Here is a 22,389-nt window from a genome sequence, read left to right on the forward strand (position 1 = left end):
ACAACACCTCAGCAGTGCCACAGGCTGATAGCATCCATGCCACGCCGCACTGAGGCAGTAAGGGGCCAAAACCAAGTACTGAGTACATATGTATGATTATACTTTCCAGAGGTCTGACATTTCTCTATTTAAAATCCTTGTTTTATTGATTTCATGTAATATTCTAACTAAGCACGGTGAGGTCATGGAGAGAGCAAACGTACAAGCTGTAGGGATGGAACGCCATGAGCTGTCAGGCCTAAGAACTGTGACCAGGACACTTTATGCTGGCTTTTCCTTCACCTGTAACCTTGCCACCTGCAGCATAATGTATATCATGAAGGAACATTTTTAGGTTTGAGATGTTTTATTTCAAGACCCCCACCGCCCCTCCACAGCACCAATAAATACATCCATAAACAGCATTCTGCTTGCAATATTTGGGAAACTCTTTATTGATAAATGTACATCTTTCTGAAACAGTGAAGCCTCACCACCAAGCAATTTAAATTAGAAGACTGGACCAACAGGCACAGATACAAAGAGAATATTTGATCAACAACACACGAGGAAAGCAAACTGTGGATTACTGAAGCAGATGCTTTGTATGGATGAGTACTGTCAGTGTAATGAGCCAAACATTACAGGTTTTAGGAAACATGGACTTGTAGTTAAACTGCATCAGTGAGGTTGTTCTGCAGAGGTCACAGCAAACCTCTGGAAACTTCTTCAAAGGTCAGTAATACATTACACATGTAGAGTTACATCTGAAAACAAATTCTCTGAAGCATCAATTAGAAACCTGCTCGCAACCAAAGTAAGACAGAGAAGCATGGAAGCCAAGCACCAGAAACACAGGATCAGCACATTCACCATGAAGACAAACTGAGGTTCAGCCTCGATTCCCGCAGACAGCATTAGGGTGGAAGCGAGAACAGCTGACGGGAAACATCCGTGCTCTACGAGCTTCTCTTAACGCCGCCGTCAGTGTCGGCCCGATCGAGATAATGCTGCTTTATTATTTGTAGCCATCCAGAAATTGTTGGGCTCCTGCTTCAGTTTTCCTGTTTCTCAGCACCCACTGAGCTGAGACAGATGTGGGCAGACATGAGCACGAATGGATGCAAGCACGAAGCTGCTAAACACTGAGTTTTTTCCACAGGGCTGGTGGAGACCGAGCTAGACAGCAGAGCAGAGTGAATACCGGACTGATGGAAGCTGCATCTGAAGATGGAATCGGCTACCACAAACCACTTCTCTGTCCTCCTCAAACTCACACCGAGAAAAAGTGATTTCAAGCTTGAATGTGACAGTTTGAAGTTCCTAACAAACTGTAGGATCGCCTCGATGACAGAAGTGGAGGAATAGTTTTGTTTCTCTAAGTACCGCAGCGCTGTGGAAGGAGCAGCAGCAAACCTGATATTACACGAACACATGAATGACTGTCAGACTGGGAACTAAAGCAGCACACATCAATCCTTCCTTACACCACCACACTGCTTAGCTTCTGTTTACACACTCCTAATTACACTAACCAACATTAAGGGTGCAGTCCAACTCTTGGGTGATTGGACCTTGGTTACCGAGGGTTAAACGACTAGTCTGATACTGATTCTCATCTCTGATGTGTTTAGCCTAGCTTATCACAGAGACAGAACTACACACCTTTAGCCTGAAAAATAAACAATGTATCTGAATTTATGCAACAGACCGGGATAGGTGTGCCTATGTAAGATAGCACCCTACCTCTGTGCTGCATACACACAGATCAAACTGATGGTGATGTAGTTTCTCTGGGCTCAGCAGAAAACAAGCACGTGTCCTAATACGTCAGCCCGTTCTTTTAAAAGACAGCGTTTCATATTCCTTGACACTTCCACACAAAGCATCTTAGAGTAACACAAACATTCAGCAGACCAGTTGTATTGAGAGCAGAGTGGAGCGGAGCGGAGACCATCTCTGGTATTTCCACGTCGTGTTGCAGCAGAGGCACCTACATGGTAAAATGTCTCGTGTAGTCGTATTCTATCGTGGGAATGACAGCCTGCACAAACTTGAGGAAAATCAGAAGATACCTGAAAGCATCAGTTAAGGAAACACAGAGGTGGAGTAGAGTGACCACCTGCCTGACCACGAACACTCGCTGCAGTCCAGCCACCGAGTGCTGCTCTTCCTGCCTCACATTCTGGCTGCAGCTGGCTCCTATAAAATATCTAAGTGCTGATACATTTATGGACTGTTGGTGTACAGAGGTCTCTAGGTAAAAACATCCATCTCTGCTGCTTATCCCGGTAAGCCTGGCACCTCCTCAGGCAGCTTCTTGGCTGATCTGGAGAGATGCTGAGCTATTAGAAGCCAGCAGAGCGATACAGGCTCTCCAGAGTGCTCTGTGTGCCCTTTGGTTCTGCTGCTGACCGGAGAGCTGTGTGCTGCTGTAGCGCCCACACCTCCAACAGCTCTGACACCTTCCTTTGATAACTACTTCCTTTTCCAGATAGCCGAAAATACACAAAATGCACAAATTTAAAGAACAAAAGTTACGCTTCTTAACGGAGCCACTTTTCTTTCATTGCGTCACTGTGGTGACACGTCACGGCCATCCAAGGATACATATGCACTCCCAGCTCTCCTCCTCCTTCCGCCACAGTCTCAATGATCTTTTTCATCACTTCAGCATGCCTGAAAGCAAAGGTCACATGAGTTCAAAGGTTAAAGGTTCTTGTCAAAATGTTTGTGACACAGACATCCTTAAACAAACATGACCACGGGCTCCTTTATCTCAGCGGAGACGCAGAAAAATACGACTTGCTATTAATGGTCACGCGATCATTCAGTACTATTGCAGGGTCTCTGCCTTACAATATAACACATTTTGAACATTGAGAATTGAGTTGAACATCTGAAACAAAGGTTTTGGGCTGGATCAGCAGTTTCGAGGGTAACAACATTTGGCTTCATAGAGCACAGTGAAACACACAAAGTCTACAGCGCAAATCTCATTTTGGATGACTTGAACCCATCACACAGTATCATCAGGGAGGTGATCCATCTTTTCCAGATTCATTCATTCAGCACAATAAGCCTCGACACAAAGAAGATCCACTCTGACCATCACACGTGCAGCTATGTGATGGATCTCCTCCATCTTTCAATGTGACAAACAAAACTCTCACCTGCAGGGGTGAACCGAGCACATGGCAGGTGGAGGAAGGTGGGGGTGGTTCTCGATGGTGACCGTCTTCTTCACGTGGTCCTGGCTGATGTCCTCGTACATCTGCTCTACAGTGAGCGGCTGCCTATCCTGGGAGACAAAGCAACACTGTGACGAGCTGGTCTCATTTTCTTCTCAACGCTAACAAGAAGCAGCAGACTGCAGCTGTGAGCCCAACAATGTTAACTTCACTCTCTTCCTCAGTTCCTAAAGTGAGTTTTTTGACTGCTACAAAGTCATACGACTGCTTATCATCTCTATCTCACAGTTTTCCCGCTACACAAAGCATAAAGTCCAAGTTCATACTTCATCATATCCAAAGAGCCAGAGTCGAGGGGTCTGGTAGTATTTATCATATGTGATGTACAGGTCATATGTTCTTGTCTGAAGAATGGCATCTTCGCTCCCAGGTTCTGCTTTGGTTTTGGTTTCTGCTATTTTGCTGGTGTCCAGGGTTGCCTAGAGACAGAAAACACGAGTCAGGCAGCAGTCGGGCGGATGGTCACTGAGGTCAGACAACGCTGTGAGCGTACCTCGTCTGTTTCCAACAGGCCGCTTTCTTCATATTCTGAAAAGACAGCAGAGTATGAGGGCCGATCTGGGGGTACATCCCAAACCACAGAAAGAAAATGATGACGTCGTGTGCATACCTTCCATATCTGCCGCTTCTCCATCTTCATCATCCTCATCATCACAGCATGCTGCAGACGTGGCATTCATATTCTTATCCTAGAAGAATTCAGATTAAAAGCACAGATATGTAACTGCACTCTAAACATCAAAAGACTGCACAATCAGACACTGTAGATGCAATCGATGGCATCGAGGCTTTTATGATGGTCCACCAATCACAAGAAGCGAAACTGAGCAAATGAACCGTTTCATTCAGATCTGAGCAGTAATCTGGGAGGAAACATCCTGCCATCACGTAAGCCCTCGGTCATTCAGCCGAGGGATCAAACATTATTAGAACAGTGGATGATTTAAGATTTATATTAATTAGAAATCAAACCTTATTGTTGTCCAGTGAGATTTCCTGTACAGCATCTGTGACTCCTAACACACCTGCAAAGACACATCAGGTGATCTTTATTGACACCATATGCCTGCACACCTACTAACAGTCATCAGGAAATACTCGGTACACATCTGATATCACGGTCATGTCATCAGAATGAGATTTATCACTGCGTGATCTGGGATGTTATGTGAAGCATGTAACCCACTCCGGTATGTGACAGTGAGAAGGTGAACCATGATGTACAGTTAGCTGTGTGTGGGTATCACCAGTATTCAACCTGTGTTGTGGTAGGTGTCCACCCAGCCCCCGTCTCCATCGTCCTCCTCGATGATGGCTTCCAGCTCATCTGAATACTCCATCTGCTTACAGCGCTTGTAACAGGGCACTGCACACACACACACGCACACAGACACACACACAGACTCAGGACAGACACTGTGACCCTGACCCTCAGCAAAGACACTTTGAAACATACACAAAATTATTTGTTTTGTTCACAATATCATCTTTAAAAACTTCAGTCCTGTCCTGAACTTTAAGGCACTTTTGGTTCAGTCCGAGTTGTGTCACTTAAACACTGAAGCAGTTTTTAAGAATGGAGCAATGAGTCAGACTTGCTGACTGAAATTCCTGAGGTCTGCCTCTTACCATTGCGTGTCAGGAGAAACTGTTTATCCTGTGGTAAATATGGCTTCACCTTTGCTTCTTCTCCAGTGGCCCTGATGGGAGATCAAAGTCAGATAGTTTACTGCCGTTTTACACCGGGTCAGGTCCTGAGACCTCCATCCTGGTTTTACAAACCAGTTTATTACAGTTGTTTTCATCTTTCTTTTAGACAGTAAAAAACATGGACTGGGCTTCTGGCTTGGAAAAATGAAGTCTAATGAGGTCCTTCAGTCTAAAGAGCACTAGATGTGGACAGCTGTGGCTTTGGCTCTTGTGTGAAACAGCTTTGTGTCCTGACTTTTGAGTTTGGGTCTTGTTTTGGGTCTAAGTTGTGGTGATGCTGCATTTCACAACAGAAGATTATCTGTGGTATGAACTCGCATTAACTAACAAGCTGTCCATCACAAGTCATCATCAATGAGCGTACAGTTAAAATGGTATAGCAAATGTGGAAACATCCACTTCATGGCTTCAAATCAAGCCTCCAGAAACCAACAGGTGAGGTCACAGTAACTACGTCCAGCTTTTATATTTGTCCTGCATACGACATGCAAAACATAAAAAACTAACTTTGTTCTTTGGCAGCAGGTTTCAGTATGTGATAATGTGCCATAATGGTGCAAGCTTGGTTTCTCGGTGTTGCATCACACCAGCGTATTCCATTATGCTGTGAAATCCAAGAAGTAAAAAAGAGAAACGCGCTCCATGTCGGACACATTCAACACTCATACAAGCTCAGAGCTGAGAGGCCGCATCCTCATTTTACACACAAACGTTCCTGTGTAAGCTGTCAGCACAGGCAGCATTAATCATCACCCATAACTGTCCATGAGAAAGACCTCACCCACACTGCAGTAGGACGGAGAATGCTGGGCGACACAGTGGTGCAGCGGTAACACTGTTGCCTCCCATCAAGAAGCTCTGGGTTTGAACCTGTCAGCTGGTGACTAATGAAGACTGAGTCAAAGAGAGGCTTAACAAAATTTCATCAGCTCAGGAGTAAGTCCACAGATGATCCCGACTCAGCTTTGTTGCAACACTTTGTGACTAAAGCAAAGGGGCAGAAACGTCTGTCATTATTACTGAAGACGAGGACTGGAGCCAAACTGCACAGCCATAGTAACTGCTGAACCATAAACAAGGTTATGACAGTGCCTCCCATCAGAGCAGCACTTGGGTTTCATTGTCTTAGTAGAGGGTGGGGGTGATGTTGCACTGTGTCGTGCAATCTCACAGCTCTGTGCATAGAAAACTCGGACAGATTGATAAAGACTGCTGACCCTGCGCTATTTGAAAACTGGTCGATGGACTACATGGGATCTGTGTTCCACACAGTTTCCAAGAGCGCTAACAATCGAACCCGCGCATGTAAGGATATCACACATACGTGTTCTTTGTATGATCTTTCCCTCAAGTTAGATGATGGTACCCTTTAATGTACGCTGATGGTTTGGTCATTTTGTCCCCCTACAGTGCTGGTTTGCAGCAGTTACTTGGAGTTTGTGTTAGTTATGGTGCCCAGTATGATATTTACTTTAACCCTTTGTGGTGATGATGATGTGAAGCAACAGTGCTGTAAGTTGTACATGTAAGCATGTGCACAGATGATGTTAAAGTGGCCCCGTTTCAAGCTCTTTATATATACGGCTCATTTGTGGTGTTACTACAGTAAAGCCAGAATGAAGAAAGTGCAGGTGGCGTTTTTTACATTTTCCATCTGCAAGTCAAATGTTTGTCACATGTAATGTCCCAACTTTTCAGGCCTTCTGAGGAACTATATGTATAAATGTATGTGCCGTTTGAATGAGTGGAGAAACTGAGCAGTAAGAGCTTTGACTGCTGTAACACATGGTGACACAAGCTTTTAGAAACACTGGATCAAGCGTCTGTATATTTTGCGATAGTTTCGTCTTTCATGTGTTTCTTTTTGTAATGATACGGACTAATCGTGTTGACATAAATAAAGCCTCTCACCATTTCCATGTGGGGCAGTGATGAACCAGGTGGTCTCCAGCTGCTACAAACTGAAAGACAGACAGAGGAGCGGACAGGTGAGGCCCTGAGCAGACCCGCGTGAGGAACAGTGTATGCGGGGCTGTGGCGGTTCTCACCTCCTCCGGTGTGAGGACTCCCGTCTCTTTGAATCTCGATTCCTGTCATAAACAACAAAGCGAAAGCTGTTAGTGCTCCGCTCCACTTCCGGTGAAGCAGCTGTGTGTCAAACATTTCACACCGAGAGCACACAAATGAAGCCCTGATGTCCGAACGGCTACAGCTACCAGCAGCTAGCTGCCGCGCTTACCTTTAATACCGGGGTGAATAACTCAGCCACCCCGAGGGCCGTACCCTTCACCGTGTTGATCACGTTCTGCATATCGGAGGAATCCTGTGGGATCTGAACCTTCCTGTCAGAGCTCCGACTATTTTGGCATAGCTGTTCACACTGCCAGCGACATCGAGTCACATGATTTGCCTATCCTATAAACTTCCGCTATACAACTCTCGCGAGAAGTGTGAGAGTGGCTTAAACGTGCGTGAAGAGCGAAACAGCCGTGTTTAGATCGGTTTGTTTTAGCGTCGGAACCGGTGCGGTGAGCTGCGCGTGAGCTCCGGTGCGGTGACACCGCAGACTGCGCCTTCAGACCACGGCGGCTCGCGCTATGTGGAAACAGGTGAGCTCGCTGCTGTGGAGGGCACCGGTCCCCGGACTTTCACCGGCAGTCACGGTCCGATCCAAGTCCCACGGACCCAGCTGCAGTGTGTCCGGGAGGGAGTGGGTGAGGCCTAGCGGCTTTGATACGGGCTTGAAGACTTTTAACAGCCTGAGCAAACAGAAGGAGCCCCTGATCCTGACAAGAGAGGGGGTCGCGACCTGGTACGGACTCCGATCACTGTGCTCCTCATGCCGGCACACGGCGGCCTAATAACCCACTTATGTGTTACATCTCAGGTACAGCTGTGGACCCACCGTGTACGATCACGCTCACCTGGGTCATGCAAGGTAACTATGGCAACAGTAGGTGTGGCTATGGCGTGCAGGCTAAACGGTGTGTGTGAGCTGTGTGGGTTTGTTCCGTCACAGCTCATATGTGAGGTTTGACATCCTGCAGAGGATCCTCAGCAGACTGTTTGGAATCACCGTGATCCATGCCGTGGTCATCACTGACATCGATGACAAAATCATCAGAAGAAGCTGGGAGGTAAAGCCGCCATGCTCGTTCTGGCTGCTGCTCTGTTCTCACCTGCTGACGTCATGTGTTTCATGTGGTCCAACAGGAAAATGTTTCCCCCGCCGCCATCAGCGCAGTGTACGAGGACGAGTTCAAGAGGGACATGCTGTCACTGAAGGTGTGAGCTTAGACACGCATGGTGCAGCAGATCACCATGCGTTATAACATGCACAGGATAACAGGATAGCTTTATTTCATGAAGCACTCCACCCTGTGAGTTTCAGGGTTTGTAAAACCACACTGTGGTTGCTGTTTGTGTTCATTTATAAACACGTCTTCATGTTGTTGTGTTGAGGTGGTTCCTCCTGCAGTGTATTTAAGGGTCACAGAGAATGTGCATCATATCGTTGCCTTTATTGAGAAGATCATCAAAAATGGACACGCTTATGCCACAAAAGAAGGTAAATAATGAGGAGCTTGTGCTTGTTTTGTTTTTGTGTTTCTTTTTGGTCTTCTGAAATGCTGGAGGTGTCATTTGTGCACTGCTTCGGTTGCAGGCGATGTGTATTTTGACATTCAGTCCATTGGTGGCAGGTACGGCAGGTTTGTGGGAGCTGTGGATCCTCAGGGAGAGCCCGGTGAGTGTTTGTGTGTGAGTTAATGACACGGAAAAATCCTTTATTATTATTTCTGTTTCCATATCGATGTTAGTGAGACGCCCGAGTTTACTGACCGCAAACTCTACGGCTCTGCAGGCTCCTCAAACAAACGGGACCCGAGGGACTTTGCTCTGTGGAAACCATCTAAACCTCAAGAACCGTACTGGGAGTCCCCGTGGGGCAGAGGAAGACCGGGCTGGCATATTGAATGTTCTACCATTGCTAGGTTTGTTTTATTTAGTCATAAATCACATTAATGCTTGGGAATTCTTATCTGTGCCCAAATCCCAGTTACAAACTGACCTGATTAAATGAGGTGATTTTTACTGCGGTGATTTTTTTCCTCTGTGGTATCTTTGTTGAAGTGGACCGCTGAACAGCCTGTGATTTCTGCATTTCCTCAGTTTGTAGACACGTTTTCTTATTGTGGGTTGATTACAATTCTTAAATTGGAAGCCAGTGTAGAGTGGCCAACACCGGGGACATGTGCTCCTTCCGTTTCGTATCAGTCAGCAGACGAGCAGCTGCAGTAAAGAGAGGCCTGGTCCAAACCAAAGTACAGAGAACTGCAGTACCGCAGTCTGCAGGTACTGAACATGTTTTTCATGTGTTCAAAGACATTAGCTGGAAGGTTTGGCTTTACCTTGGCCAGCTGTCTCAGATGGAAAAAGTCAGACTGAACTTGTGTGCTCACCTGCCTACACACTTTAAAGGAGAAAATAAGGTGCACAACAAGGTTTTTAACACTTGTCTTACAATGAGAGGATAAAGGACCCACAGCAAATTTAAATCCTTAAAAATGTAAGGATCTCTGCTGTCCAAGAGGAAATGTACTAACAGCTGAAATGAGTCTGCCCCTGCTTTAAAAGGCAAATCTGCAATCACCTGCGAAACAGTGAAATGAAAGGTTATACTGTGAAAAAATAGACCCCAGTGGCAACAAATTCAATGCATGTTTAATAAACTGTTAGCAACGCTGACTTCCTTTTAGTCCAGGGGCCTGTTCTTCGTACCTCGCTAAGTAAGTTAGCCGGATTTGAATGTTGACGATTTCGCGTGATCTTGGATCGTTCGGTTCTCCGAAGCTCATCTGGGACTTGCTGTCATAGCAACAGATCCGTAAGCGTAAACCTGCTCGGGAGCAGGTTTACTTTATGTAAACAGGATTAGATCGCGGCCTCTCAGGTATGTCCGCTGCAGTTATATGAAAGCAAGAGCGATATTTCGCCACTGTTTTACCATAAATAAATATTATCAATGTAACTAAAGATAATGCAGCATTTGATTCTTTTATTGATTTCATACAGATACATACAGGTCATTTCCGAAAAAAAGGGAAATGTACTATTAATCATTCTATTACATGTATGTGATTATGTCAGATGTAATTCATATTTTAGAGTAGTAATAGTAAATTACTACGTGCAATCAAGATGAGAGACCACGGCTATAAAAGCGAAGGTGGATTTGGGAAGTCTGTCGCAGCCATGTCCTGTCCGTTTGTACGCGAGCAAGGAAGGTGCAAGATTGATAAGGAGAGTTTACAGAATTTAGTGTATATTGCGGGATAGACAGGATCCTTTAGCTCAGCGCGACGGTGTGCTCATAGAGAGATATCGATTCTCCTGTGAGGGTATTATTTACTTTCTTCCTCTCTCTCTCTCTCTCTCTCTCTCTCTCTATATATATATATATATATATCTACATATACACATATATACATATATACATATATATACATATATACATATACATATATACATATACATATATATATATATACATATACATATACATATATATATATATATATACACTTACTGTACTGTATATACTTACTCCCGACTTACTGTGCATGCTTCAGTCACCCCTTGCATGGGAACAGGTAAAAGTGATGGAGTGTTATGTCAAACTACACACAAAAAACCCACAATGTCAATAAATGTCACAGTACAAAAAGGGGTGTGACGAGGGGGTGCAGGACCACCACCTGTCTTTATTTGCTCTGCCCTTTTCTTGGTTGCTGTTATAAACAAACAAACAGATTATTTCAGGGTCTCTTGTCATAGACTAAAAGCAATATAAGTGATAAATATTACCATTCTGTAGAATATTCTTATATTTCACTTTTACTTGTTCCCATGTTCTAGTGGGTCCTGTTGTGGCTCTAATGTGAAAGAGGATATGATGTAATATAATATAATGTGGTATAATATAATATCACATGATATAATGTAATATCATGGATCACTTACGAGTTTAATTTGTCAGCACCTTTCTGCCAGCCCTCTCTCCTTGCTTTTGCAGCCTTTGCAGTGTTCCCCTGCGTTTTAATTAAACTCTGAAACTCCTGATATCCCTCAATCAAGAGTTCTTGGTCTGCTGCCGTGAAATACTGAGCGCGCTCCTTCGACATCTTCGCCAACCAATCACAGGGTTGCCGATCAATGTTTCTACTATCGATGCGTAGCCCCTTTTAAGCCACCCAGTGATCTCAGATTACTTCATCCAGCTATACTAATCGTCAACAACAGGTGTGTTCGGAGAACCGGATTAGCGAGCTCAAAGTTAGCGCGATGATTTGATCTTGGATGTAGTAAGCGAGGTACGAAGAACGGGCCCCTGGAGTGTTGTTTGTTTCTTTAGTCAGTCAAAAAGATGGAATGCAGGATTTGATTTGCCATAGTTTATCAGACTGAGCGCTGACGCACTGATGAGTTTCCTGATTGTGTGTGTGCTTTCAGCTCCATGTTTGGGAGACAGTTGGATATCCACTCTGGAGGGATTGACCTGGCTTTTCCTCACCACGAGAATGAGATCGCTCAGAGTGAGGCGTATCACCAGTGTGGACAATGGGCAAACTACTTCCTGCACTCAGGTAAAAGCCAGACGTGGTCCTGCCTCGTGCACTTTCTCTGTGCTGATGAGATTTGTTCCTGATGCTTGGACATAAAGCAGACGTTGTCTGAAACTGAGTTTAGTTTGGAAGTCATTCGTGTTGCAGAGCCGAGTTTGGGAGCAGCTCTGTGTCATGCTCTGTTAAGCGTGTTGTTGCTGTTTTTAGGGCACCTACACCTAAAGGGAAGCCCAGAGAAAATGTCTAAATCTTTAAAGAACTACATCAGCATCAAGGTACAGTCCTCTTGATTTATGCTAGTCTTATGTTGTTGCATTAATACTGGAATGCGCTATGCTGTGTGGAGTGGGTGAAAATGATCACGTCTTCGTCCTCGTCAGGATTTTCTGCAGTCTTATTCTGCCAATGAATTCCGGATGTTTTGTCTTTTGAGCAAATACAGATCAGGTGAGACAAATGATTAGGTCTTGGTTTTCCCAGTTTGATACATGAATACATTCGTTGTTGGAATTCGAGTCGCATAGCTGCGATATTAAACTGCACTCTGATTTCCTGTAATGTCTCCACAGCTATCGACTACAGTGACAGCAGCATGCTGGAGGCTCGCAGCACTCTGGACACCATCTCCACCTTCTGCCACGATGCTCAGGCCTACATGAAGGGTCAGCTGCAGTGTTCACACGTGCAGGAGGATTTCCTCTGGAGCAGGTGCTCGCTTTCTCCTCAGCCCATGACCGAGTGTCCTCTTCATATTTCTGTCTCTACTGTACCTCGCACACGTGACCATCATTTCAGTCAGCTGTAATTAGCTGAAGCAGTGAGGACTGGAGAGATGCTAGTGCCGGCAGCAGTCAGGCATTTTGAGACGTTTACCCGCTACATTCAGCTGATGCCTGAGAGTTTCAGCTGTTTATAAACGGTTTTCCTGTGTTTTTTGTACTTCTTCAGGCTGGCTGAGACTAAATCCACTGTGATGAACACTCTAGCAGATGACTTTGATACACCAAGAGCCATTAGTGCTCTGATGAATCTGGTTTATCACGGAAACTGCCAACTTCAGCCTGTTTCTACGGTAACTCACTGTGTCTGACTGGTTTGATGTCATTGTGTCAGTGATGTTAGTGGAAAGTCCCGGTTAGCAGCTGGGTCTCCACCAGGTCTGGCGATATTAGCGCTCTGGGATCATGCTGTCGTATGTTGGGTTAATGGGTCATGGATGGAAGGTAGAGTGCTCCAAGTGTGTAAAGTACTGTATGAATGTAGGGTTACACGTGGGTCTGCAGAGCTTTGAGTGGTCAGACTAGACAAGCTTCAGTTCCATCTCTGTTACAACAGCTGGCCAGTCCCACTGTTGTGAGATCTGAACTCCTGCTAGCAGACGTCGGGTCAGGGGTGGGGAACTCCAGGCCTCAAGAGCCGGGGTCCTGCAGGTTTTAGATGTGTCCTTGATCCAACACAGCTGATTTAAATGGTTAAATGACCTCCTCGACATGTCTTGAAGTTCTCCAGAGGCCTGGTAATGAACTAATCATCTGATTCAGCTGTGTTGACCCAGGGTGAGATCTAAAACCTGCAGGACACCGGCCCTCGAGGCCTGGAGTTGGACACCCCTGCACTAGTTCAACTAGAGATCAGTAACAGGAGCTATTTTCTAAGCTATGACAACATTGTGCTCGCTGAGCAGGAACGATACTTGTCCCAAGTGTATTGCACATTCAGACATGAGCCTGTTTCTGTTCAGCCTGCTGGAGCGGCCCGCAGCCCTGCCGTGTTTGGAGCGATGGTCACCTACCTCAGGGATGTCTTGGACGTGTTTGGCATCGACCTGCACACTAAGGTCAGCACTTTTTCTGTGATGTCCCTTCAGCGGGCAGCATGAGAGTGAGGCGTCTCTGTCAGTGAATAATAATCCTTGATTGAAGAGGTCTCCCGTGTGTCTCCTGCCCTCTGAAGGAGGCTGACGTGCTGAGCAGCCGTGGCAGTCTGCAGCCTGTTGTGGAACAGCTGACTCAGTTCAGGAGCAAAGTTCGAGAATTTGCGCTTGCTCGACAGGACGGTTCATCCACAGGATCCCCAAGCAGACCTGGACTGTACCCCGACAGAATCCCTCTGCTTAAAGCCTGCGATGCCCTCAGAGATGACCTGGCACCCCTGGGTGTGCTGATAAAGGTACGACGAACAGAAGGTTAGCTCAGTGCATTTCCTGTTTCAGGCAACACTGATGGGATTGTCTTGTGTTTTTAGGATAGAGGAGCCACCTCCACGTGGGAGATCAAAATGAGTGCGAGGGGACAGGGACCGGAGGACAAAGGCGAGGAGACGTCCAGCTAAAGAAGGTTTTTTCATTTCTAACAATGATTTGAGGTTTGTGGACTCTACGGAAAGACTTGGAATAACAAGAAAACAGCATGATGCCATAAAAACAGAAGCTCAGGGTGCTGGACTCTTAGATTTTGTTTCATAAGTCACGTGCTGTACCTGCCTGTCACAGTGGCTCCACCTCGCAGTCATGTTAGAGGGCTCCTTTAGTTTTAAACCCGATGGTTATCCAGTACTGGACTAAATCTGAACTGCTGTCATGCTCTCACAGTTGGCTGTACCTGCACTATCATCAAGGTTTGATACCCATGACCTTATTCACCCTACAAGGCAGATCCTCACCATCCTACTGCACTAGGAGCTGCAGAGGCCTGGCAGCGTACTCCACCACTATTACTGTATTTGGCATTGATACATTAAAGTTTTGCTAATAGTTAAAAGTACTGCATTGGTCCTTAAACTGAGAAGTCTCTTTATGGATTCATCTCTGAGTACAAGGTCTGAGAATAATAATGTCATGTCTATATGCAAACATCTGAACTTGCAATCAAAGCTGACACAAATGTGTGGAACAAACTGAATGCACCCACCATAAATATACCTAAGTGTGTGGTGTTACTTTGAGCTTCTGAGTTTCTTCACGACTCCAGTAAAGAAGAAACGAGCAAATGCAAAAATACACAGGCCACTGATAAAACGATCCACTCAGGATTTGTTTATTCCAGTTTGGCTGAAATCCTCATCCTGGGAGGTAAAGTGTAACCTACGTGAAGCCTGACGTCTGCTGCGATTAAGAGTACTGAGCCACACAGGATGGCGGTGAAGAGTCCAGCTGTGTGTCAACAGCCACTCAAGGATGTGTCCACAGTCAGAGGTCAGTGTGTCAGGCAGCACTGCGACTCTCAGGCATCAGGTTGATCAGAGAGTTGCTGGCCTGAGCCAGCTCTGTGATGGATACTCGGCCTCTCTGCCTGATGAACTGAGCCACTGAGTCCAGCTCTTCTGGAGTGATGGAGATAAACTTCCCTCTGTCATCAATCACACCTGCAGAAAACACATGTAAATAGTGAATGGACTGGCTCTTATACAGCACTGCTCTACTCAATCTGAGCACTCAAAGCGCTCTACACAACTTGTACATTCACCCATTCAAGGGCACTTTTTTTCTAAGCGCTTCCTATCTAACAGTCACCCAGCAGACTGGGAATGAAACACCAACCTTCTGGTTAGTAGGTGACCTGCTCTACCATCTGAGCTACAGCCACCCCACAGGTCACCATAGGATCTGCCTTCTAGATGCTACATCAGCACTTCATAATAGCAACCACAACCAATACTCAGACTGTTACTTTGATATCTGGTGGCAGCATCAAGCATGAGAAGCACTGTGCTAACTGCAAGGAACGAGCTGGAAGTCATCCATGAACATGTGGAAGGATATGCAGTCCGGTTTAGCCTGGCATCTCACTCAGGACGAATGAGATCCTTCACAACAGCAACTGTCAACCTGATTTTCCTCATTAATGATGTAATTAATTCATCTTCTGGCCTCCTGGCATATTGGATCTGACATGCCAAATGTATTTGAACAGTCTTGACGCACTAACCTGTGAGGGAGCCTTCAGCCAGCAGGTCCTGCAGTCTGCTAATGGCATCTTGTGTCCTCATCCCGAAATGAGAAGCCAGATCCTCCAGGAGAACCACCTTAGAGGTCTGTAGCAGAGAAGACGGTTAGAAAGATGCCGAATGACGTCAGCAGGGGAGCAGCGGTGGAGTGGGCGGCCTTACCTCAATGTACTGGATGAATTCTTGCAGCAGGTTGCGTGACTGAGAGTACAAAAGCAAAGGTTTACTCCAAATAAAACAGGATTATTTTTTTTTAACATAATGTCATCATGCTAGAAGGGTGGTCTGACCTGGTCCTCAGAGAGCTGCTCCTCCTCTCCCTGCTCTTCTACGATAAAGGAAGCCTTGAGTCTCAGGTACTCTTCCTCCTCGCGCTTTTCCTGCTCCTCTTTAGCTCGGCGCTCCTGCTCCTCCTGAATGGAGAGCAGCACAGAGCATCAGCATCTGACCATGTGAGCACACAGGGAAAGCTGCTGAGAGGACCCACACCTGTTTCTGTTCCAGCAGCCGCTCCTTCTCCTCTACCTGCCGCCTCTCCTGTTCTCTGAGCTCCTGCATCCTCCTCCTTTCCTCCCTCTCCTCCAGCTCAGCCTGAAAATACAACAAACTGTAAACTGACTTTGAAGACACTGCAGTAGAACAGTGTTCATTAAAAAACAGATCTAAATGAGTATGTCCCTGAGTGGACAGTGGAGCACGCAGCGTGTCTCACCTCCCTCTGGGCTTTCTTGGCTTGTTTCTCCTCCAACTTCCGCTGCTTCTTGGCTCCGACCTTTGCAGTCGACTGGAAGCTCTGCTGCTCCACCTCGTCTTCCTCCACAGGCTCCTCCTCTGAAACCAGCACACTTCACTGACGGGGTGTATTGTTTTATTTTAAAACTAAAGGTGGGACACACTCATTCTCATGTATAAACATCACCTTTACTGTGTGTTTTGTATATGATCAGTGGCAGTGGAAATATAAAAAAAGGGGGGGAAAATGTGAAATCAAATAATGTGACACGTTGTAAATACTCTAAACTGTGGGAAAAGCCTAAGTTTAATGTTTAAATTCATCTTTAGGTGATGAACATGCAACTTATGAGAGACATTTGGCATCTTCCACATTTGGACCATACAGGAAACCTGTGCTGCTGCTCTGAGGCCCTCATAAAACATACTCTCCGTGAGCTCAAACAGGAGCTGAGCCGACTCTTCCAGTACACTAAACATATGTCAGGCGGTTTACCGCGTTCCACAGCTTCTCTCTGAGGTCGTCTGTTTGCCATCACAGTGGCCAGGTTCCTTCTCCGGCGAGGCATGCCGGCTCCTCGCTCCTCTGCTGCTCGCTGAGGGGGCCCCGCTGCACGCACAACATCCCTGCGCTGGTCCTCATCGGCTGAGCACACAGCACAAGGAAACTATGAGCCATGCAATGCACACACTTTATGTCAAATAAGCAAATATTTAAACTGAAGGGGGGGGTAGCACATAAAACACGGTTTTTGTCTGTGTCAGTGAGTGTAAACACCATCAGATACAGACTCAGGCTGGTGTAAGTCTGCCGTGTCCTGGCTTCAGCCACGGGCGGATTACACGTTCAGGCCCACATCAGCTCTGCACAGCTGCCCGCTGACAGCACGTCTTTACAAAGCGTGACGTTTACATTCCCACTGTCCGACGAGCTTTTACAGCTGATGAGCTCATTATTTACATCCGACTGTCAGTGCACTATGAGCTGGATTTACACATTTTAGGGTTTCCCCAAAACATAGTACAGATCCAAGCTGTCGGAGTTACAGGTGCTACTCAGTGTGTGTGAGCTAATCTACCAATCAGCGTATGAAACGAGCCGCCTGTGACTGCGGCCCACAGCTGCAGCCGAGCACGGTAAAGTGGTCCTACCTGCCCGTGTCTGCCTCCGCACCTTCACGGCAAACACTATGAGGACGACGAGGACAGCAGCAGCTATCACATACAGCGCTACATCCATAGCTGCCCGGAAAATACACTGAACGAAATCTCTTCCTTTTTCCCGTCTATACAACAGCTCAGTACTAACTCTTCTTCTCCTTCTCCTTCTTCTTCTCCTTCTTCTTCTGCTTCGCGTGTTTTGGTGAACCGATAGAAAAGGGACATACCGCCACCTGCTGTGTTGGAGTTCTCAGTACAGCTGCTATATGATGACCATAAATAAAAGAAAATAATAAAATCAATTCATTAATTTGATTTTCTGGATACACTGGAGATCAGGTCTGATCTAGTTACAACTGTGTTTACATGAAAGGGATGGCACTGGTTGTACTGGTCACTCTAGCACGCCCAAGTCAATCCCACAAGTTAGTGATGGATAAATGAAGCACGCTGAAGCTTGTATTGAAAAGAGGTTTTCAACACAGTCTTCTTTGGTGACGACATATGAAGAGCAGCTTAAATCCATGCATCCATCCTCCGCTTATCCTCATCAGGCTTGAAATAAACTGGTCATTATGATTGCCCACGTGACAATAATTAACGTCATGTGACAAAACTGTGTAATATCAGGCTACCGTCATGGTGCTTTGAATATGTTTTAGGGTGTGTGTGCGTGTGTGTCTTTGTTTTGGGGGGTGAATAGTAAATAATTTTGATGAACATGCGCCATGGTGTGGTCTCTGTTACTTGTGACTTATGTACTCAGTGCTGACAGGGTGAGGAAATGGTCTTCTTGTGGCATCATCTCCTTGAGAAGCCCACCTCATGGCCTGTCTCTGACATCCTCTGTTATATTTGTCCTTCAATTTAGAGATGGTACTAGGTCTCACTCCAAATAACGCTGGTGTCACAGAACACCACACTGAAGCTGTCCTGTGCCACGTGCCCCAACCATATCAGTCGGATGCAGCATGCTTGGAGCAGACACATACTACACACACTACTGACTGCTGTAGCAGGATCCATGCTCACAGATGATGCTAATCAGGTACCTGACTGTCAGCACTTGGTGTCACAGGATACTGTTTCATGGTGTAATCAACCTGCGACTGATTGTCCACAAATAGGTCTTCTAATTTATATGTTAATGCCTGGAGAACAAAACGAAACGAAACTGCTATAAAATGTTTTGCTGCTAAAAGGTAAAAAAAATCCAGCTGCGTGTTTAAGACTCTGTATTTCTTCCTGATGCTCATTTAAAGCATTAGACCGTACACACTGTCTACACACAGAGCTCAGAGACGACGCTGTTTTCTGAAGACTTGATTGGTCAGTGGGTAACTCCATTCCTGCATTTGTTGATCTGTCACAGCAAGGTTAGCAAAAGTCACATGTTAGAGGACAGTCAATTAAAAAGCTGGGTGACCTGTAGCTGATGACTTGTGTGTTTATTCTTCAGTGCTTAGAAAAAAACTTCAAGACTTCTCAACCGGACTGAAATACACGCGCACACACACACCCACACCCACACACACACACACACACACACACATTCATGCCTACACAATGACAGATATGTTTTAGAGTACACTGAGGAAGTGTTTTACGTACAAGCATGCAAAAACATAGAAAGTGCATTTTGGTTCTACACAAGCATTTATATGAAGCTCCTGGTACTGAAAAGTGTGCTGTGGTTGGATTAAACTAGCCTGCAACACCTCGGCAGCAGCTGTTTTACAGGTTGTAACATGCAGAGCCTGCTGATCACCACCAGGTGGCAGAAACACTGCGGACTAGATCACTTTGAAGATGCACATGGACACACACATGCACACAAGCAGCGCTTGCTTATCTGATGAACTGTCGGTAATAAAGTGCGCCTGAAAGCATCATCATCTACTATTGGACTGATTGCTCCAGTCACACCTGGAAACTGACTTTGAGATTGTGGAAACATTGTGGCCTTTGATTATGTTACATAATCAGTCCACAGGCTCTGTTTTAGACCTTGAAATGAAGTGGCCTTCAGCTTTTATGATGAGTGAAGGTACAGACGGAGCAGACTACAGTGCCTCCCAGCCCTCCTCTGGCTGTTCTGTCAAATAATCCTCTTTATTGTTTGACATCTGAGAGATGGAAACCAGCTGCAGCCACGCTCACATTTTATAGAGGAGCTGTCAAACATTTGGGTTAGCCTTCAATACTGTGTTTGTAGTATCTCAGTTTGCTTCCGCCACTGTGAAAAGCTGCCATCATAATGTCCGCTGTGTGTTTTAGTGTTGCATAATCCAGACACATCATGAATGACATTACAGCCTGACAGCTGATACTGGATTGTGTCTCTAGTATTTGGCGCAGAGAGCTGTCATCATTCAATAAAGAAATATTTTACCCACTGTTATCAAGAAGAAGTCATACACTACACTGATGAACAATTATGTAAATGGGAAGCTTCTGATACTCTGGATTCTTGACATTCTCGTCTTTTATGGGCCCCTGTGAGAGTTCAGCTCTATCTGATGAGATGAGAGGTGTGGGTGCTGAGTATGGACAGTTTGACATGAGGAGGAGCAGTTTGGGTTCTTCTCCAGAGAAGCTCCGCTAAACAATAACACTGTGATGTTAGCAGCTCAGCTCTGCTTCAGACCACAACACACAGTCTGTGTGGACGTGACAGTAGAAAGACATGGCCAGTGTGAGCTGCATGATGAGAGCTGTAGCATCGTGGAGGATGTGATGAATCACAGTGCAGTTTAATTAAAGCGATGTCTCAGAAGAGACAAACGGTCCTGGTGCGTTTGATGAGACGGCTGCTCTGGCAGCCAGCGTGACTGAAGGAACAAGTCTGCAAACGCACTGTTGGGTCCTTCTCTGCTACACAGCAGCAGCTGAAACAATGTCCCAGTCAGCACTTTTTTCCTTCTGGCAGAGAGAACAGAGAACAGGAGAGAAGATAGCAAAGTGAAATGAGGACAGGTTAATCGTTTAATCCCTTCTCTCACAGAAGCCTGTGAGGCTCGGCCCGGCGTGACGGTACTTTTCTGTCGCCGGTGACATCTGGAGGACACATCCTCTTTCTTGAGCACCCACTGCAATGTGATATTGTCTCTCTTACCTGCCTTAGCACTGTGTATGCTCCATCTGTACATGGAAATGTTTTGTTGCTACTAACAACACTGTTGATGCTGGTAAAAAATGGCCCATGTGTGTCTTTACTACAGTGATTACATTGATAGTACATACTGTACTTAATGCCACAGCAGATGATGAATTTCACTCCACTGTGTTGTGCTCTGTTCTCTTTCAGCTGTGTGTCTGCTCCCACACAAACAACACTGTGTTTGGCAGAGAATCCACCTATCAGACGCTCTCCTGTGACCTGCAAATAATGTAGTGTCACAGAGCTGAGACGATCTAAAGTTGAAGGTGATGGAAGGACACTTGACTTGCAGCAGTCTTTATTTCCTGTTTCACTGCTCAGGTGATCTGAGGGGGCGGGGTTTATTGCAGCTCCACTTCTGGTAAGACCGGCAGGGAAAAGTGGCTCGTGGCTGATGTTCCACAGTACGTCTAACCTCCAGAGGTCAGTGCAACCTACATGGAAAGTGCTGAGCCAAGAAGAGTTGAGCCAGTCAGCAGACGGCGCAGGTGTAGCAGCTCTGTGTGTGTGTGATGTAACAAGGAGGTAGTAGTAAGAAGGGGCTGGACAGAGAGAGACAGGAAGAGGAAGACAGGAAGAGATGCAATGTCCTGCAGGCCCAAGGTGACTCCTGTGTAGCACAGGGTTACTATGAGGAAACACTCACCTAAGTCAGAGGGCGTGCTCACACTACGCTTTATTTAGCTGTCAGAAAACACTGCAGAGCACCAAATCAGATTAATCCTGTGCTTATACAGTGGAAATGAGCTGAGCCACAGACAGGCCAGGAAGGTCAAAAATCCACCAAGGATGTCATTACCTTTGACTTTGGATTCAAGGGCAAAGTTAGCACAGTTTAGCATAAAGACCAAGGAAACTGATTGGGTCCAAAGTTCAAAAGTGAACCTACAAGAAGTTGGCTGATTAACACACTGTGATTAAGTGTACACGAAGCCTTTGTGGTATTCCTGAATTCTCCACACACACTGAGCCCAGCAGCCTCGCACACAGCTGGGATGTGCAGACACTCACTGGCTTGACACAAAGATCATGACTTCCACTTGTGACTGAGCAGACAGAAACAAATAATGAAACTGTTTGCATTCGCTCAGAAAACACACTTTGCATTTCTCTCCATCTCCCATGAGTAACAGAGCTGTGGGACAGCTAAAGGAAGGAGTCCAGAGCCGCCGATGTGATGCTTTAGCTGAGGCTCACTCACACTCAACACAGGATCACCTGCTGTGATGTGTCAGTGGATGCAGCTGCATGTCCTATCACTGACAGAGGTGTTACAAACCTAAGCAACACAAGTTGCTCAGATAACACACACACACAGCTGTGAAGACACATTTGTGAAGGCCTGCAGTCTCACTTACTGTTAGCACTGGCAGCAGTCAGAGAGCTGCTGAACCGCCTGCTGTCATTTTCCTTTTAAATGCAATGGCACAGACTTATGCATGAGCAGGCAGCCACAGCCGGGGTCACTGACTCGCTAACCAAAGCAGACTGCTGGAAAGCAGTAACACAGCCTTCCAAACACAGTTCTTACTGCGAGGTGAAGCACAAGCAGTGAAAGTTACAAATAAACGACTCAGTAAAAAGGTAAGCAGTAAAGGCTCTTTATGAGCTTCACTCAGTGGAAGCATAGACTAAACTTTAAACATGAGGGTACTAACTAACTCCATCCATCCATCCATTCGCTTCCGCTTATCCTTTTCAGGGTCGCGGGGGGCGCTGGAGCCTATCCCAGCTGTCATAGGGCGAGAGGCGGGGTACACCCTGGACAGGTCGCCAGTCTGTCACAGGGCCAACTAACTACTAACTAACTCCTGCCTCTCAAATAGAC

The 22,389-nt window shown here is 46.0% G+C and overlaps 3 protein-coding genes across 3 annotated transcripts; 1 reads left to right on the forward strand and 2 right to left on the reverse strand.

The window, feature by feature from the left end:
• Positions 1 to 404: 404 nt before the first annotated feature.
• On the reverse strand, positions 405 to 7,391 carry atg3 (autophagy related 3). The gene is made up of 12 exons (XM_003454721.5): positions 7,180 to 7,391; positions 6,989 to 7,030; positions 6,852 to 6,901; positions 4,860 to 4,930; positions 4,489 to 4,596; positions 4,203 to 4,255; positions 3,841 to 3,919; positions 3,724 to 3,758; positions 3,497 to 3,649; positions 3,153 to 3,280; positions 2,590 to 2,658; positions 405 to 2,054 (listed from the first exon to the last, which is right to left on the reverse strand). Exons 1-12 carry the CDS (start codon positions 7,249 to 7,251, stop codon positions 1,973 to 1,975), a joined length of 942 nt encoding a protein of 313 aa, XP_003454769.1. The 5' UTR covers positions 7,252 to 7,391; the 3' UTR covers positions 405 to 1,972.
• Positions 7,392 to 14,775, forward strand: cars2 (cysteinyl-tRNA synthetase 2, mitochondrial). The gene is made up of 16 exons (XM_005459212.4): positions 7,392 to 7,752; positions 7,828 to 7,878; positions 7,960 to 8,077; positions 8,154 to 8,225; positions 8,403 to 8,508; positions 8,605 to 8,685; positions 8,803 to 8,932; positions 11,451 to 11,584; positions 11,771 to 11,838; positions 11,944 to 12,010; positions 12,133 to 12,271; positions 12,512 to 12,635; positions 13,305 to 13,400; positions 13,517 to 13,732; positions 13,808 to 13,899; positions 14,154 to 14,775. Exons 1-15 carry the CDS (start codon positions 7,538 to 7,540, stop codon positions 13,892 to 13,894), a joined length of 1,704 nt encoding a protein of 567 aa, XP_005459269.1. The 5' UTR covers positions 7,392 to 7,537; the 3' UTR covers positions 13,895 to 13,899; positions 14,154 to 14,775.
• ddrgk1 (DDRGK domain containing 1) lies at positions 14,569 to 17,606 on the reverse strand. Its single transcript, XM_003454722.5, has 8 exons — positions 17,393 to 17,606; positions 16,737 to 16,886; positions 16,221 to 16,339; positions 15,998 to 16,099; positions 15,799 to 15,921; positions 15,671 to 15,709; positions 15,490 to 15,595; positions 14,569 to 14,926 (listed from the first exon to the last, which is right to left on the reverse strand). The coding sequence occupies exons 1-8, from the start codon at positions 17,478 to 17,480 to the stop codon at positions 14,766 to 14,768; spliced, it is 888 nt and encodes a 295-aa protein (XP_003454770.1). The 5' UTR covers positions 17,481 to 17,606; the 3' UTR covers positions 14,569 to 14,765.
• Positions 17,607 to 22,389: the final 4,783 nt, after the last annotated feature.

Source organism: Oreochromis niloticus, linkage group LG23 (assembly GCF_001858045.2).
Source record: "Oreochromis niloticus isolate F11D_XX linkage group LG23, O_niloticus_UMD_NMBU, whole genome shotgun sequence".
Lineage (NCBI taxonomy): Eukaryota > Metazoa > Chordata > Actinopteri > Cichliformes > Cichlidae > Oreochromis > Oreochromis niloticus.

Bases quoted from the DNA above. Each gene is read 5' to 3' on its own strand.
- atg3 (XM_003454721.5), bottom strand. From the start codon at position 7,251: ATGCAGAACGTGATCAACACGGTGAAGGGTACGGCCCTCGGGGTGGCT. The intron at 7,031-7,179 runs GTAAGCGCGGCA...TGTTTATGACAG, and splicing joins TATTCACCCCGGTATTAAAG to GAATCGAGATTCAAAGAGAC. The intron at 4,931-6,851 runs GTGAGAGGCTTT...ATCTCCCATCAG, and splicing joins CACTGCCCCACATGGAAATG to GGCCACTGGAGAAGAAGCAA.
- cars2 (XM_005459212.4), top strand. From the start codon at position 7,538: ATGTGGAAACAGGTGAGCTCGCTGCTGTGGAGGGCACCGGTCCCCGGA. The intron at 7,879-7,959 runs GTAACTATGGCA...GTTCCGTCACAG, and splicing joins GCTCACCTGGGTCATGCAAG to CTCATATGTGAGGTTTGACA. The intron at 8,686-8,802 runs GTGAGTGTTTGT...ACGGCTCTGCAG, and splicing joins GGATCCTCAGGGAGAGCCCG to GCTCCTCAAACAAACGGGAC.
- ddrgk1 (XM_003454722.5), bottom strand. From the start codon at position 17,480: ATGGATGTAGCGCTGTATGTGATAGCTGCTGCTGTCCTCGTCGTCCTC. The intron at 15,922-15,997 runs GTGTGGGTCCTC...CTCTCCATTCAG, and splicing joins GGCTGCTGGAACAGAAACAG to GAGGAGCAGGAGCGCCGAGC. The intron at 15,710-15,798 runs GTCAGACCACCC...TTGTACTCTCAG, and splicing joins AGCAGCTCTCTGAGGACCAG to TCACGCAACCTGCTGCAAGA.